General features: G+C 33.0%; 3 protein-coding genes across 5 annotated transcripts; 2 read left to right on the top strand and 1 right to left on the bottom strand.

The window, feature by feature from the left end:
- The first annotated feature begins 679 nt into the window (after positions 1-679).
- LOC113862502 (acyl-coenzyme A thioesterase 9, mitochondrial-like) lies at positions 680-4,544 on the top strand. Its single transcript, XM_027495585.1, has 5 exons — positions 680-1,043; positions 2,350-2,527; positions 2,778-3,244; positions 3,918-4,046; positions 4,365-4,544. The coding sequence occupies exons 1-5, from the start codon at positions 708-710 to the stop codon at positions 4,542-4,544; spliced, it is 1,290 nt and encodes a 429-aa protein (XP_027351386.1). The 5' UTR covers positions 680-707.
- A 2,495-nt stretch (positions 4,545-7,039) lies between these two features.
- LOC113861490 (acyl-coenzyme A thioesterase 9, mitochondrial) lies at positions 7,040-10,486 on the top strand. Of its 3 annotated transcripts, none has more exons than XM_027494334.1 (5): positions 7,040-7,478; positions 8,245-8,427; positions 8,726-9,190; positions 9,692-9,820; positions 9,948-10,485. In XM_027494334.1, exons 1-5 carry the CDS (start codon positions 7,050-7,052, stop codon positions 10,107-10,109), a joined length of 1,368 nt encoding a protein of 455 aa, XP_027350135.1. In that variant the 5' UTR covers positions 7,040-7,049; the 3' UTR covers positions 10,110-10,485. The 3 variants fall into 3 exon arrangements, with proteins under 3 accessions (XP_027350135.1, XP_027350134.1, XP_027350133.1); XM_027494333.1 differs by having other exon boundaries at positions 8,245-8,435; positions 8,731-9,190; XM_027494332.1 differs by having other exon boundaries at positions 7,041-7,478; positions 8,245-8,422; positions 8,724-9,190; positions 9,948-10,486.
- Positions 10,487-12,075: 1,589 nt separating this feature from the next.
- LOC113863119 (formin-like protein 1) lies at positions 12,076-16,439 on the bottom strand. The gene is made up of 5 exons (XM_027496551.1): positions 14,943-16,439; positions 14,497-14,837; positions 14,143-14,342; positions 13,147-13,391; positions 12,076-12,882 (listed from the first exon to the last, which is right to left on the bottom strand). Exons 1-5 carry the CDS (start codon positions 16,374-16,376, stop codon positions 12,076-12,078), a joined length of 3,027 nt encoding a protein of 1,008 aa, XP_027352352.1. The 5' UTR covers positions 16,377-16,439.

Genomic DNA, 16,439 nt, shown 5'->3' with positions numbered 1-16,439 from the left:
ATTTATTGTTACTCTCATTTATATAATTTTTATTTGAAATATTTTTATTATTTATATACTTAAAAAATAAAAAGTTAACATAAATAAAAATAATAATAAACACTTAAAATTAACCTAAACATGCTCTAAAGAAAAGACACAAGTATAACGATAGTTAAGTTGATTACTAGTTTACCCTTAAAAAAAGCTGCTATTTAGAAACAAGATTTGTGAGAGCTTATTTAACAAATTTAATTATTCAGACAAAAAATCAATATCGTATATAATATTAAAATAATCATTTTAATTTATCATTTGCTTTAAATGTATATATCTTTAAAAACAAACCTCAAAATTAAATAAAATAACTTTTTTTTTCATTTTTATGTTATGAAAACATTTGCAATCCAAACATATTCAGAATAGATATCGACATAATGAAAGTTATATAAAAATAAATGTAAATTATTAAATATAATTAAAAGAAAATATAGATTAATTTAATTCATATATTTTCATTAAACTACATAGGTTTATTAAAAATATAAAAAAATTAATTTATAACCGTAAAATAAATATTAAAGGAACTGTTTAAGTAAAAGAGAGTACACGTGGGAAAAAGAATAGAAAAAAGTGAAGACTCGTGACTATATATACCTGTCTCCATAGAGGAACCATGCAAGAGACTAAAACAATTGAATTTGAATTCCTCTCTTTGGAACATTACAATGACAATCTCTGCAGCTTCTACCTTTGCCACTATCAACGGTTCCGGTGGCCGGAAACCCATATCATTGTGGCCCGGGATGTACCATTCTCCGGTGACCACTGCACTGTGGGAAGCGAGGATCAAAATAATCGAGAGGCTTCTTGGAACACCAAGGGATGCTCCACCCCAGAGTGAATTGCTCACAAAAACCCCTTCACAGAGCAGAACCACCATTTTCTACAACTTCTCTTCTGATTTTGTGCTTAGAGAACAGTATAGGGATCCTTGGAATGAGGTCCGAATTGGCAAGTTGTTCGAAGACCTTGATGCCATTGCTGGAACTATTTCTTTCAAGGTACTATGTTACAGTTTCTCCTACATGTACACTCATTTCAATTTAGTTCTTATATAAAAAATTTAATTTTGATTTTTATAATTTAAAACAATAATTTTCATCATTTGTTGATATTATCAGTGTTAAAGTGTTTTTTATTTTTTTGTATAATTAAAATGAAAGGACCAAAATCTTAGCATATTTTATCGAAGAAACAAGATAGAGTGTAAATTCATTTCATGTAAGTCTTAAAACAAAATACATTAGTAAGTATAGAAATGAAATCTAATACTGTTGTAGTATATGGCAAGGACCATTTCATATCAGATTTATCGTACAGAGATTAAAATATTTTTATGTAAAAATGAAAATGAAAAATGATATTAAGCATATGAACTAAATTTTTATCGACTTAAATATTTTTTTAGTTCTACAATTTCTTAAGATTTTGATTTTATCCTTTCAAAAAATTTCTTTGAATTATAGACCTTTATTTATTTTTTAAATTCAACACTTTTAGTTTTAGTGATGATATAACACAATAAAAAATCATCACTTGATAAAAAAATTTAACAAGTGCAACCTCTTAATGTTTTATATTACTATTAATATATTAAAAGTGTTGAATTTGGAAATATTATAAACTAAAATCAGAATAATTTTCTTAAGGATTAAAATTAAAATTTCATAAGCATATTAAGACTAAACATATATTTAAATCTTTTTAATTTAAATATTATCCATTTGATATTTATAAATATAGTTAATTTAATTTAAATCCTTAAAAAATTAGATATTACTAAGTAATATTCTAAGGACACTGTCTAATAAATTAATAAATATTTTTCTTAAAAATCGTGTTAAAATGTATTGATAAACACAGAAGTCAATAAATTTTATCATTTTTAATGAAAAGTTCTTACTTTTAATTCCTTAACTATTACTTTAAAAGTACTAATTAGTATTTCTCAAAAAAAATTAATTTTTAGTCTTTATAAAATTTAAATCTTGTAAAATAATTTTTATTACTGTTAAATGATGACATAACATGCATTATATTTACTTGAAAATAGTCACTGATGTGATATAACAAGATACATGTTTCATCATTATTAACCAGTACCACATATTATTTTTAAAAATTTTAAAATTATAAAAAACTAAAATTAAAAGACTAAAACTAAATTTAATCATATACTCATATTTACCAAGATAAAAAATATATATCCAAACTGTTTTTTTTTTCTTTCTTATCCATTGTAAATTTAATCAAGATTTCATGTACCAGTTTTTTTATTGTGCTATTTGCTATTTGTTTATGGAATAGCATTGTTCTGATGAAGCTAGCACAACAAGGCCACTTAGAGTTGTCACTGCTTCTGTGGATAAGATAGTACTAAAGAAGCCAATTAGTGTTAACATTGATCTCAAAATTGTTGGTTCTGTTATATGGGTTGGGCGTTCCTCAATAGAGATTCAAATGGAGGTTACTCAGCCCAACGAAGGTACATTTCTCAGGGCTCACGCTTATCCCTCACAATTTCAGTAATTGACACACTCCAAACACACTTCAATTTCTTTGCCTCTCATGACAAGTGTTCAAGGTGTTGCATAAACCTTAATTGAAAGCAAAAGCGTTTCTCATTGGTTTTTATTTTCTTTTATAAAAATATTACTTCATTTTGATTATCATTTTTTCATATTGAAATCACAATTTCTCCACAACTTATGCAATGCGTCATCAAATGGACACAGATGATAATGATTTAGACTCAGTAGCACTAACAGCCAACTTCATATTTGTTGCCCGAGACTCAAAAACTGGGAAGGCTGCACCAGTGAATCGGTTTTCACCAGAAACTGCTCATGAAAAATTTCTTTATGAACAAGCTGAAGCAAGAAATAATTTGAAAAGAAAGAAAAGAGGAGGGGGAAAAAAGGAGTTTGAGAATGGAGAAGTAAAAAGACTTGAGACCCTATTGGCTGAGGGAAGAACTTTCTGTGACATGCCAGCCTTAGCTGATCCAGACAGCATTCTTCTAAGGAATACAAGCCTTGAGAACTCTTTAATATGCCAGCCACAGCAAAGGAACATCCATGGTCGAATATTTGGTGGCTTCTTGATGCATCGTGCATTTGATTTGGCTTTCTCAACCGCATATGCCTTTGCTGGATTAGTTCCTTGTTTTCTAGAGGTTGATCATGTTGATTTCCTAAGACCTGTGAGTATTAATTTTCTCCAACCTTTTAAATTATCAAAATTTTAGCCTTACATGCATAATGTAGCACATCAGTGAAATCTGCTATATGGTTATATTGACGTATATAATGTGCACAACAGGCACAATCTTAGAAATTTTCATAACCAATTTGAACTCATCCACATTTACTTCCAAAAACAAATTAAATATTACACAAGTGTTTCATATTGTTTGAATTGTCATCCAAAATCTAGAGTATTTTCGCTGTCCCTTGCATTTTTCAGTACGTGGAAGTGAGTAAGAAGAGAAGAGAAGTATTACATGTTAAAATAGTTTGTTGGGTGAAATACAAAATTTAATTTTTTGACCAAGGTAATCCTGTGCTAGTTTTAGAGATTGAGTTAGACTTTAATTTAAATTTAAAGTGGTACAAGTATTAATCATACATTTAATATTGGACTAACTTTGACAGGGAATGTGTTAAAACCTCACATCAATTATATATACGACTAAATTAGAGTTTATACAAGTTAAAGAGAATTCTCATTGCAAGAGCTACTTTGGTTGGGCTCAAGTTCAAATTTAAGAATGATACTTTTCTATTTTAGTTTTATCTATATTTTGAATGATTTGAAAGGATAAAAATAATGAAAACAAATAATCAGCTAGTCTCATAAAAAGAATGGTTGAACAGGTTGATGTGGGGGATTTCTTGCGTCTCAAATCCTGTGTTCTGTACACTGAGCTTCATGACCCAGATCAGCCAATAATCAATGTTGAAGTTGTTGCCCATGTTACCAGACCTGAGTTGTGTTCTAGTGAGGTTAGCCTTAACTGAACTTCACTTCAGACACCACATAATCATTATGTAATTGATCTTTTTATTCTTACAACTTTCAACTTAATATTGAAATTGGCACAAATTCTTTTATTTTAATCTCTAGATTTTCATAAAATTTTATGTTTAGTCCTTAATATTAATGTAGTCAACTAAAAAATTAACACTTAACAGTATTTTAATGGATCAATCATCGTTAGAGATTAAAAACAAAAAATTCAATAAAATATGAGAATGAAAAATATATTTAAGTCTTAAAAATTCTAACCAACTTTGTCTGTTTTGTCTTTTATGTGATTACAGGTATCAAATACTTTCTATTTCACTTTCACAGTACGTCCAGAAGCGAAGGCAATGAAAAAAGGACATGGACTTCTAAATGTGGTGCCAGCAACTGAAGAAGAAGCACAGCGAATATTAGAGCGCATAGATGCTGACAACTTGCACGAGTTTTTTGGAACATCCAATTATGTGGTTATGTGATTACAAGTTCAAAGTATAATAATTGTTGCTCCAATTTTTGAGGGTGCAAAATAGAATGCAACTGGTGCTTATACAATTATATCATGAATCTGATATCATAGTGGAAGAATTTATCTACTTCCCTTGCACTTTGTTCTCTTCACATTTACATGTTCTCTGTAAAGCACGGGTTTCCTATAAATAAATATAACTTTGATGTCTTATTTTGTTATATATTTATTGGAATTTAATTAGAATATTTTGTCAGTGTAAAGAACTGTATACTGTCAACTGATTATGATTACCTATATCATACAAAATTATTAAAACTTTAAAAGTTATACACTAAATGAAATGTTATTTAATTGGTTTACACTAAACATATGGTAAAATTAAACTCTATTGATTATTAATAATTATTATAGAGTGAAGTTGTGAATTGTAATGATTTTCTTCGTAACAATAATAAATATACAATCAAATAATTCTTATTTTGATATATTTTAAAAATACATATCATATCAATTTTAATATCATTATGAAACTGTTTTTGTAAAATATAATTTTATTGAAAAATTAATAACCAAATAATATTGTAAAATTTATTAAAAAAATGTGAATAATTATAATACAATGGTATCATTTTATAACATTATTTTGACTTTTTTACTTAAATAATATATTTTTTAAAATTAATTTTTTGTCTATTTTTTTTTTGTCATGTTAACAGTAATATCATCTACTGCATGAATGATAGTAAATTTTTATTGTTATTTTAATATGTTATTATTCCAAGATAATCAATATCATTCCAAAAATTAACATGTCTCATGTTCATTGGATAAAATAAAATGATAGTATATTTTTATTATTATTTTAATAATATCAGATGAAATAAGACGATAGTAAATTATTATTATTATTATTATTTTAATAAGTTATCATATTAAAATGGTCGATGTTATGTGCACATCATACAACTATAGTACTCACTTTTGCTTGCTAAAGTCATTGCTTCAAATAAAGCTTCCCATCCCTTTTAGAAGAAAATAAAATGTGATTAAATACAACAAACAAGCTACCTAACCTTATGTGTTTAGATTAGAAAATAAAAGCAAGCAAAAATTCTTTTGGCTTGAATTTGAAGAATAGAGACTTTCATAGCAAAGTGTAAGTTCTTATGTGTTTGCTCAAAATGCCAAGCAAATATATGTTGCATTTATACATTAATTGCCTAATGTGCACATAGTATTAATCATTCTCATGGGATAATTTATTAAATAATATTAAAAAATTATTATTGTCCTATTTTGTTCAATATTATTAAAATAATAATAAAAAGGCTTAAATATATTTTAACTACGGATTTACTTCAAATTACTATTTATTATTTTATTTTAATATCTAACTAAATTTTTTAAAATTTTGTATATGATGTTAACCTTTGTCAATTAAATGGTAAAGTAGATCACAGTTTACCATGTCACCTCAATCTCTATTCTTTACCTTACTCTTAAATTTTTATGTCATGAATTCATATTAGTATTTTATTTTTAAAAAATAAAAAAAATTAAAATTCAAGCATAAAGAACCTTAAATCTTAATTTTTTTAAAAAAAATAAAATGTTGATATGAATTTGTGACGTGAAAATTTAAGGATGAACTGGAAGAGAGGAATTGAAATAATGTGACAAACTTTAAGTCACGTCACCATTTAAGTAACAGAAGTTAATGTCAGGTACAAAATTAAAAAAATTAGTTAGACATTAAAATAAAAATAATTAATAAGTAATAATTTAAAATAAATCCTATTTAAAAATAGTTAAAACATGTTTAAGTTAAATTTTTATTTTTTATTACATTAAAAATAATTATTTAAATTATAATTATTTTTAAATTAAATTAACTAATAAAAATATAAATATATTTGTACAAATTCGTGCAACATACAAATATATTTATTATTTATATTTATATATATATATATATATATATATATATTATATACATAAATTTTAAGATTATGTCTCACAAATAAATTAAAATTTGAGACATTAGAAAAAAAAAGGTAGAAATATAACTAATCTACCTAAAATAAAATGTTCTCAATTATACAATTTTGGATTAGGTCTCTCCAGTCAACTAAGTGAATAACATGTTTGATATAACTTAATTTTAAAAAAATAATAGTTTATGTTTTAAAACTTATTTTCTTAAAAAAAAATTTAAATTATATGTGTGTTTTGTGTATATTTTTTAAGAAAATTATAAGTTAATTTTACACATTAATTATCATAGATCATGTAGATGAATTATCATAGATTATTTAACTTAGTAATTAATCTCAAATTTAATAATAAATTTTTAATTATTTTAAAAATATATATTATTTATCGTAATATACCCAATTGGATGAAAATTACTTTCTAAAAATATGTCATTAAAAAAAAGGAAAAAATTTTGAGGGGAAAAAAAAAATGAAGGAATAGTCATGCCTATATATATAAGTGTGTCTTCAGAAGAAGCATGAAAGACAAAAACACAATGGAGTTGAATTCCTCAGCTTCCAACTACACAATTTCGGTGAATGGAACAATCCCCGTTGCGTCCACTATGGCCACTATCACCGCCCCTTTGGAAAACCCTTCTTCGGTCAACAGTTCCGATGACTGGAAACCCATTGCCTTGTGGCCGGGGATGTACCATTCTCCTGTGACCACTGCTCTTTGGGAAGCAAGGACCAAAATTTTTGAGAGGCTTCTTGACCCACCAAGGGATGCTCCACCTCAAAGTGAATTGCTCACAAGAACCCCTTCACAGAGCAGAACCAGCATCTTGTACAATTTTTCCTCTGATTTTGTGCTTAGAGAACAGTATAGGGATCCTTGGAATGAGGTTCGAATTGGAAAGTTGCTGGAAGATCTTGATGCTTTAGCTGGAACTATTTCTGTCAAGGTGAATTGTTAATTTTTTTTGTTTCATTAGTTTTGATTTTCGTAAATTTTAAAATATTTAAATTTAGTTTTTTTTTTATTTAATCATAGGGTGACATGTGTAGAACATCCCTTAATAATTAATATAAGATAATTTGATTCGTGTTATGTTTTGTAATCATTAAATGATAAAATAGGTGTTTTATAAATAAAAAATAAAAAAATAGAGAATTAAAATTAAAGTTAGCCACATTATTTAAACTTTCTCCTTTTTTATAAGTGTTTAAATTTTTATTGTTTTTATGGGAATTTATTATTGGGATGGGGTTTAACTTAAAACTGGGTTGTACATTGATGACAGGCATTAGTTGTTTCAGTTTTTTTTTTTTTAATTTATTTTTAGTTGTGTTTTCTGAAATTTTGAGGGATCTATGGGAATTGATTATGTGGGTAATGCTTGTAATATGATTATGAGAAGCTCAAGCTAGGTTGTACTTTTGATGAATGGCATTTGTGGTGAATGACATGTTTGTTATGTAGTAGGTCAAATGTAGTTTGCTAATTGTATTCAGTAAGTTTTTACCTAAACATTCATTTAAATTTGGAAACCTGAACTGAATATTTATATCTAATTAGTAGATTTTTGGCCTTTCTTGCAATGAGTTGAGAGCAGTACTTGACTAGCTTATTTCTGTTATTTGAAGCAAAATGTCTCCATTGAAAATTTTAATCAAGATTTCATATACCAGTATTTTGATTGTGCTATTTGCTATTTGTTTGTGGAATAGCACTGTTCTGATGAAGCTAGCACAACAAGGCCACTTATAGTTGTCACTGCTTCTGTCGATAAGATTGTACTAAAGAAGCCAATTAGTGTTAACATCGATCTCAAAATAGTTGGTTCTGTTATATGGGTTGGGCGCTCCTCAATAGAGATTCAACTGGAGGTTACTCAGTCCAACGAAGGTACAGTTCTTAGGCTTACACATATCTTTGACAAGTTGAGTAATTGTCAATTTTCATTGCTGCTTATGAGAGTGTTCGTTGTGTTGCATGAACCTTGAAAGCAAAAGCAATTCTCATTGCATCCTCCACATAATAATATCTGGTGGTGTTGTTGCACAAACCTTCCTAAGTTATAATGGAGTAATCTCATTTTGGTTTTTTCTTAAATTTCCTTAACAATTCCTTAGGTACTTATTATTTTCTGTTCTTATATTTAAACCACAATTTCTCCACAACTTATGCGTCATCAAAATGCACACAGAGGGCAGTGATTCAGACTCAGTAGCACTAACTGCTAACTTCATATTTGTTGCCCGAGATTCAAAAACTGGGAAGGCAGCTCCAGTGAATCGGATTTCACCTGAAACTGCTAATGAAAAACTTCTTTTTGAACAAGCTGAAGCAAGAAATAATTTGAAAAAAAGGAAAAGAGGAGGGGAGAAAAGGGAGTGGGAGAATGGGGAAGAAAATAGACTTCAGGCCCTACTGGCTGAGGGTAGAATTTTCTGTGATATGCCAGCCTTAGCTGACCGAGACAGCATTCTTCTAAGGGATACAAGCCTTGAGAACTCTTTAATATGCCAGCCACAACAAAGGAACATTCATGGTCGAATATTTGGAGGTTTCTTGATGCATCGTGCATTTGAATTGGCTTTCTCCACGGCATATGCCTTTGCTGGATTAGTTCCTTACTTTCTAGAGGTTGATCATGTTGATTTCCTAAGACCTGTGAGTATTTTCTCCATCCTTTTACAAATATCAAATTTGGCTGTTCTTTATTTTTTGCATAGAAGGCACAATCTTTGAAATTTCTGCAACCAATTTGAATTCAACCACAGTTACCTGCATAAAAAAATGATATAGTAATTTAAGATTGTTCGGACTTTGGATTCACATCCGAAGTCTAGAGTGATCTCTTTGTTACTTGCCTGTTTTGAGTACAAGCGAATGAGAGGGGAAGGATTATATTACAAGTTGAAATTGTTTTCTCTTTTTAATAAAATACAACATGTAATCTGGTGATATTGTGTGTGGTTCTAGGACCTTGGGTGTACTTACAACTGCTCACATATAATGATCATGGAAATGCATTTCTGCTCTTCTATTTCCATGGCACCCACCCCCACCTAAAACTTGTTTTACCCATATTTTGAGTGATTTGAAAGGACAAAAATATCAAAAACAGACAATTGTCCAGTCTCATATATTTTAAAAGAAACCATTGAACAGGTTGATGTTGGGGATTTCTTGCGTCTCAAATCATGTGTTCTGTACACTGAGGTGCACGATCCAGATCAACCACTTATTAATGTTGAAGTTGTTGCTCATGTTACAAGACCTGAACTGCGTTCCAGTGAGGTTAGTTTTAATAGACTACACTCCAGACAATGCACAATCATTAGTCATCACTCTATATTTTCTTAACTTCCTAGTTATTGAAGATTGTAATCAGCTTTGTCTGTTCTGCTGTGCTGTGTGATAACAGGTATCAAATACTTTCCATTTCACTTTCACAGTACGTCCAGAGGCAAAGGCAATGAAAAATGGATTTAAACTTCGAAATGTAGTCCCTGCAACAGAGGAAGAAGCAAGCCGTATATTAGAGCGCATAGATGCTGACAACTTGAATGAATATTTCAGAACATAAGATGAGAAACAACAATTAGCTGGTAAAGTATTTAAAATGTCTACTACTTAGTATGTAAGAAGAAGTTCAAAGATTAGCTCTTTATAGTAATTTTTTCCATCCAATCAATGTCGGCACCAGTGTGCCTTATATGGCTAGCATGATTGGACTTGATAGAATGCAACTGGTGCTAAGATAAGTATATGAACCTGATTTCTGTAGGCACCTGCTCATATCATAGATAAAGACTAGACTACATCACTCCCTTGGTTGTCTTCACATGTTCTATGTAATGTTAAACCTTGATTAAGCAGCTTTGTGAACCTAAGAGCTGTACAAGTAGAATGTGGAAAGAGAACTAAAATTAATGAAAGAAAACTAAATAAAATTTGTCCAAAAATACCATAAATGATGGCTGTGGTAACTGCTTCGTTGTTAGGCATATATTATAAAACAAGTGATACCAAAGTTTTGAGATATTATTTGGAAGTCTTTTCTTTTTTGGGTCAACAATTGTTTGGAAATGAGAAACTACTCTACAAAGGGGAAGGCAAACTAAGGTGCATGTAAAATTATCCGATCTAATCAAAAGTATTTGAAAGTTTTGATTAGATAGTTTTACATCCACCTTAGTTCTTCTCCTCTCTGTAGTAGTAGTGTCGCATTTGTAACAAGACAAACTGCGCTATTTTGCATGTGATCCTTTGTTTGCTATACTATCAGCAGCATTTATCGCATCAGGTGCTACAAATGTCATAATGTATACAACATGCAATTTGTCTTTAAATAAAATGGTTTTACTTACCATTGCCATTGCCCCTAATAATGATTAAGAAATCAAATGAAAATGCATTTGTAACGTTAAATATTATACTTTTCAATATATTTTTTTTACTTGTAAGTTCTTTACAATTTTTCTAAAGGCAATGGATAGCAAAACCGTATGTTAAAAAATAGTCAGAGAAGAGAATAGCTATAATACATCATTGCATATAAATCCATTGCTCGGATTTCGGCGGGGAATCTTTTGTATTTATGAATTCTTAATTTTTTTTAAAAAGTAAACCTTTAATTTAATATTCAAAATTTCATGCGTCATTATATTAGTTATTCAAAAGCAACAGATATAAAAGTAAGGTAAACAATAAAAGACAACAGGAAGCACGAATACCACGTGGACTGAATAGCGCACGAACGTGAAGATACGATGGATTTATAAAATCATGACATGACAAGGTTATAATATATAAAATTAAAATAGAATAAACACTGATCATGGGAGAATTTGTTCTAAAAATGAGCATCGTATATTATAAACATGATAAAATATTAAAAATTATCTAACATGTCTGATACTATTGGGACTGAACTAGTTACTATTTGAGTGTGCGCGCGCTTCGTAGACCAGAGCAAAGGCTGAGCCCAAATTGGGCTAAGCCATAAGCAACTAAGAAAGCTAAACGCATGATACCATCCAACATTCCCGATCCCTATTAAGCATATTCTTGATCCCACGAAATAAGGAGGCGCGAGGATGAATATTACAATAACTATTATCAAGCATTGTGACAGCAGAATGATCCAAAAGCAGCAGCCAAATTGGGGTCTGAAACTGACCCATAACAGTTAAGTTTCAGCCGACTTTGGAGAATTCAGATTACCATTTTATAAAGAAATTCTTTTTGCACCATCTTGAATTTTGATTATAGGTTAAAATTCCAATTACAGGCAAAGGTTATCTATAATTGAAAAGTTTTGTACATGCTTATAACAACCTTATCGTACAAATCCAGGCTGTTTCCCCCAAGAAAATCTTACTTTATATATATAATCTACATAAACTGAAATCTTTTACAAAAATTTTTACAATTTAACAAGAAACAAAATACATGTTTGGCCAAAACCTGTAGGCTGTGACCAGTCAAAATCACCTGGCTCCAAGATTTCAGAAGCAGCAGCCAAAAAGTCGCTTACATGAATAATATAGCTAAGGTGATGGACTGTCATCATCTGAGGAGTTATTATATTGTTGCCTCCCATGTAATCCAGGAAGGGGTTGTGGAAGCATTGGGTTAACTGGAACCGGGAATTTATGGGCTGAACTAATCATGGTTCTCTCATTTATCATACCAACTTCTTTGCAGACCCGGTCAAGAACTGTTAAAAAGTCTCTTACAACCATGAAGATTCTAAAAGGATGAGCTTCTTCCTTTGCCAAGTTCCCATGAAAATATTCTGTAATCTCCTTTACAAGGGACAAAGCAACCCTTTCTTGGACTTGAATTTTTGGAATTTCCTCCTCAGCCATTCTAATGGATTTGTTCATTGATTCTGTAAACTTCTGACTGCTTCCATCTGATCCTGCTGTTTGGTTTAATTGCACAACCTCTGCTATGTTAGCAATTCCTTTGGAAAGTTTTAAGACATCACTGCTGAGAACTTCAGAATCCATAGCAGCAGCCTTCTTCACATTTGCTAGCTCTGAACTCAGACTTGATACAACTTGTAGGCCAAGCCTCCTACACTTGACATCGTCACTCAAAGTAGAGCTTGGAGTTTGATTAGTACCAGAGAGACGAGCACCTTCAGTTCTAATAATCTCCTGTACAACAAAATGCAGTAGAGTGGTTTTCCCATCAGCACCTTTGACATCAGCCAGCTTGAGAAGAGTATCAAGTTTGAATGCCTCTGCATCACCACGGTTGGTGCCCACATTCATGCGGTTCCCAGTTTTAAGTACAGCCTCCAGAAGCTTCAAGAACATTCTACAATTTCGCAGCTCTTCACATGCAGCCTGCAAAAGCACCAATCAAAAGATGTAGAAACTAGAAGTCATTTCATACAAGGAAATAGAAGCTCTCATTTTGAAAAAATAACTGAAAGAAATAACTTCCAACCAAAAATTAAAAAAAGAACGAAATAACTTCATATTTATAACATTCAAAGTTTCAATAAAATCTTGAAACCTACAAGCTCTCAGAACATCAGTTTATCACTTTGACACCATCAAGAATAATCCTCAAAAAATGAATAAACCAGTGAGAGTGGGATCGATTACCTCTAGAGTTTGAAAGGATGCCCTAAGATACTCCACTTCAGATTCAAAATTGGCTATGTAAAGCATTGCTTCAACCCTTTTAAATGCAAAAGGTACATCAAGCACTGCCTTTAAAAATTTCTCAGCCAGACCAAGCTTGGTTGGTGCGTCATCTTTATATTCTTTCAATTTACGTTCTTCTTCCTTACTTGGTGCCATTTTTAATAAGTTTTCGAGTAATTCTGTTCCAAGTGTATCAGTACTACCTGTAGAAAGGTAAATTGAATTAGTTGCACCATCAGTATCTGAGTAAAATTTGAAGGTTGGGGCTAGTGGCTAGAAATATAATCGATTAGTAAACCCTTATGCACGTGGACTGCAAAAGTACTATTTATCGACAAAGCCATAACAATTCATTTTCATGGAAAGAAAAGATGCAAGAAAATCTCTACCAGTTAGTAAACCTTGAGAACCAAATAAAAGATATCCATGAACTAAATTATAAAACTGATGTATCATAGATGAGATTATCCTACAAAGAAGGAATGCAACTAAAAAATTTACTCTCAAAGCAGGAAGCCAGGTGACCAAAATTTTCTACTAGCTTCAAGTGGTATTTAATAATCACAGATAATCATCATTATACATTTTTGTTTATGCTCGTAGATAAGAAATATACATATAACTACTGCATACAGAAAAGTACATTGCCAAATTAATGTAAGCTAATGCTGCTGTTTTCTATCTTTATTATTATGAATCTTATCAAGTGATTTAACAATGTGACCTACATAAGTTTGTTCCACTGTAAAATAAAAATAAAATATTAATGAAGGGGGAAAATGTTAAGAATGGATTGACTACTGAAATTATTTTCCTCTTCCTTAAATAATCCCACAACGTATACAAGGGGTAGTTTAATTACAGGTCCAATACTCCAATCAAAAACTATATCAGTCTACCACAAAAACTACAGAAAACTATGTCATAACCTTAGGCATGAATGAGAAAGTATACCTTCTAAAAGTCCTTCACACACTTCTTCTATAGTGACATTAAGAGCTCTCAGCAAGATTGCAATATTCTGAGACTTTTTAGGATCAAGTACTCTGTCCTCCTGATTTGGCAGGGGAAAAGCCGAGTGTGAAGTAGCATCCTTGGGTTTCGGGTTTGGTGTGTTCACTACAAACAATGTTTCAATCATTTCCTCATTCAATCTGCAGCCAACCCAATTTAATTTACTTAATTCAACAACACCGATCACAGCATAAACATCCAACACAATATCAAGGGAAAACAAAACAAAGAGATATCTAAAAGGCTAAAAAACTAACAAACATTAGAGTTCATAATGAGAACTGAGAATCATACTTAAAGGAACTCGACTTCAACTGATCCCACACCATTTCACGATCAGAGCTTGTTCTGACTTTGTCCCAATGCAGGGCCTTCAACTTGGGCTTGCAATTCTCTTCAATTTCCCCCAAACTCGCCGGCAACTCTGCAGGGGAAACGTTTGTTTGGCCTTGCAACACGAAAGGCCTCGAAGGCGGTACTAATTCCGGCGGCCTCGAAATGGGTTGACCGACAGGTGTTGAGGCCTCTGCCAGTGGCACATCCCACTGTTTCCTTTGCCGCTGTAACAGCGGCAATGGCGGTGGGAGCGGCGGAGCAATGTGCCTGGAAAGACCTGGAATTTCCCAGTGTTTTCTCTGTGGCAAAGGTGGAGGAGGTGGAACCGCAGCTGATTCAGCAAAGGGTGTTGCTGTTGCTAACAGCACTGGAATGTTCCAGTGTTTCCTCTGCAGCGCAGGCACACCATTAGAACCTGTTCCCAATTCATTTGAAGTAACACTGAAACCCCTTTCGGTTTCTGGTGATGAAAGCAGTGCGGGTGACAAAGGCAATGATGACAGACCCGGTAACATTAGCCCCTCGGAGAAACTCGAAAATCTCGGAGACTGATCGAAACTGTGATGACGTGTCACCTTCTCCGGCGAAGAGGGTAGAGAAAATGCTGAAGATGAAGCGTTTGATACCCTTGGTGGTGGTGATGACGACGACGATGATGGTGCATGTGCGTTTGCACATGCATTCAATGCGTCATTTGTGTTTTTCTCCGAAGCTGTGTTCTGTGGCAAGGAAAGAGAATGAGTATCATCATCTTCAGTGAAAGTTCTCTCTGGTGTTGAACACAACGAAGGAGAAGAAGAAGATTGCACGTGTTGTTGGTTGTGAATTTCCGGAGATTTTGATCGTGTTCTTCGGAGACTCGGGCTCGCCGGCGGCGAGACGGTGATCGAGTGAGACCGGTCCGGCGAACCGGAAGAGGAGGACGAGCACGAGATAGAGCTCATGTGGCCGCTTCTTCCGGCTGAGAACACTCGCCGGGAACCCGATCCAGTTCCGCCGGAGCCTCCCAAAGACGATCCTCTCGGCGAGTAGAACTCCTCGTCTTCCTCCTCCGCAGTCGTAAAACCCGCCTCGTCACGCGGCGGCGGAGGTGGCGGCAGTGAAGGTTGTCGTGCCAGAGGGGGGAGTGGCCGGAGCTCCGGCGACTCCATTTTCCGAGCGTCCTCGCCGCCGGCATCGGTGCTATCTTCAATTCTGTGCGAATTCACGACGGTGCCGAGGTAAAGGAATTCAGAGCTAGTGGAAGACGTGTGCCGGAGCTTGCGGGTTTCTACGGCGGGTTCGGCATTGCAGTGAAACGGCAGGAGGTCGGTGTCGGATCGGAGAATTTTTCCGGCACGGCGGTTCCGGCGGCGATGGTAAGCGAAGACGGAAATGGCAACAGCGAGGATGGCGAGGGTGACGGCGGAGAGAGCAATGGGAAGGAGTTTGTGGGAAGAGGAATTAGGTTTGGGAGAGTGAGGAAGAATGAGAGAAGAGATGTTAGCTGGGAAGGAAGCAAAGGTGGACAGAGAAGGAGGTGGAGGTGATGAGGGGTATAATGGGAAAAACGGTGAATTGTTTGGGTTTGGTGTTGTGGTGGTTGTGGTTGTGGTTGTGGTTGTGGCTGTGGTGGGAATGGTGGATGATGGGTACTTTGGTTTTTGGGTTGAAGGGGATGGGTTAGGAGGTGCTGGCTTTGGTGGTTCTGATGGTGACAGTGTGTTGAGTGGCACAAAGGGTTCATGGAGGATCCTTCTGTTGGTGTTGGTGTGTGTGAGGAAGGGTTTGGATGAGACTTGTTGCTGATTTCCATATGGGAAGATGAATATGAATATTGAGAAGAAGAAGGTTTGCATTTTGTGTTGTTTGGTTAAGTGAATGAGGGTTGAAGCGGGTATGGAATAAGTAGTAGCAATGGG

The sequence above is a fragment of the Abrus precatorius genome, unplaced genomic scaffold (genome assembly GCF_003935025.1).
Source record: "Abrus precatorius isolate BTA unplaced genomic scaffold, Abrus_2018 Scaffold3, whole genome shotgun sequence".
In the NCBI taxonomy this organism is placed as follows: Eukaryota; Viridiplantae; Streptophyta; class Magnoliopsida; order Fabales; family Fabaceae; genus Abrus; species Abrus precatorius.
The sequence above is the reverse complement of the archived record's forward strand: the minus strand, read 5'-3'. Positions and strand labels throughout refer to the sequence as shown.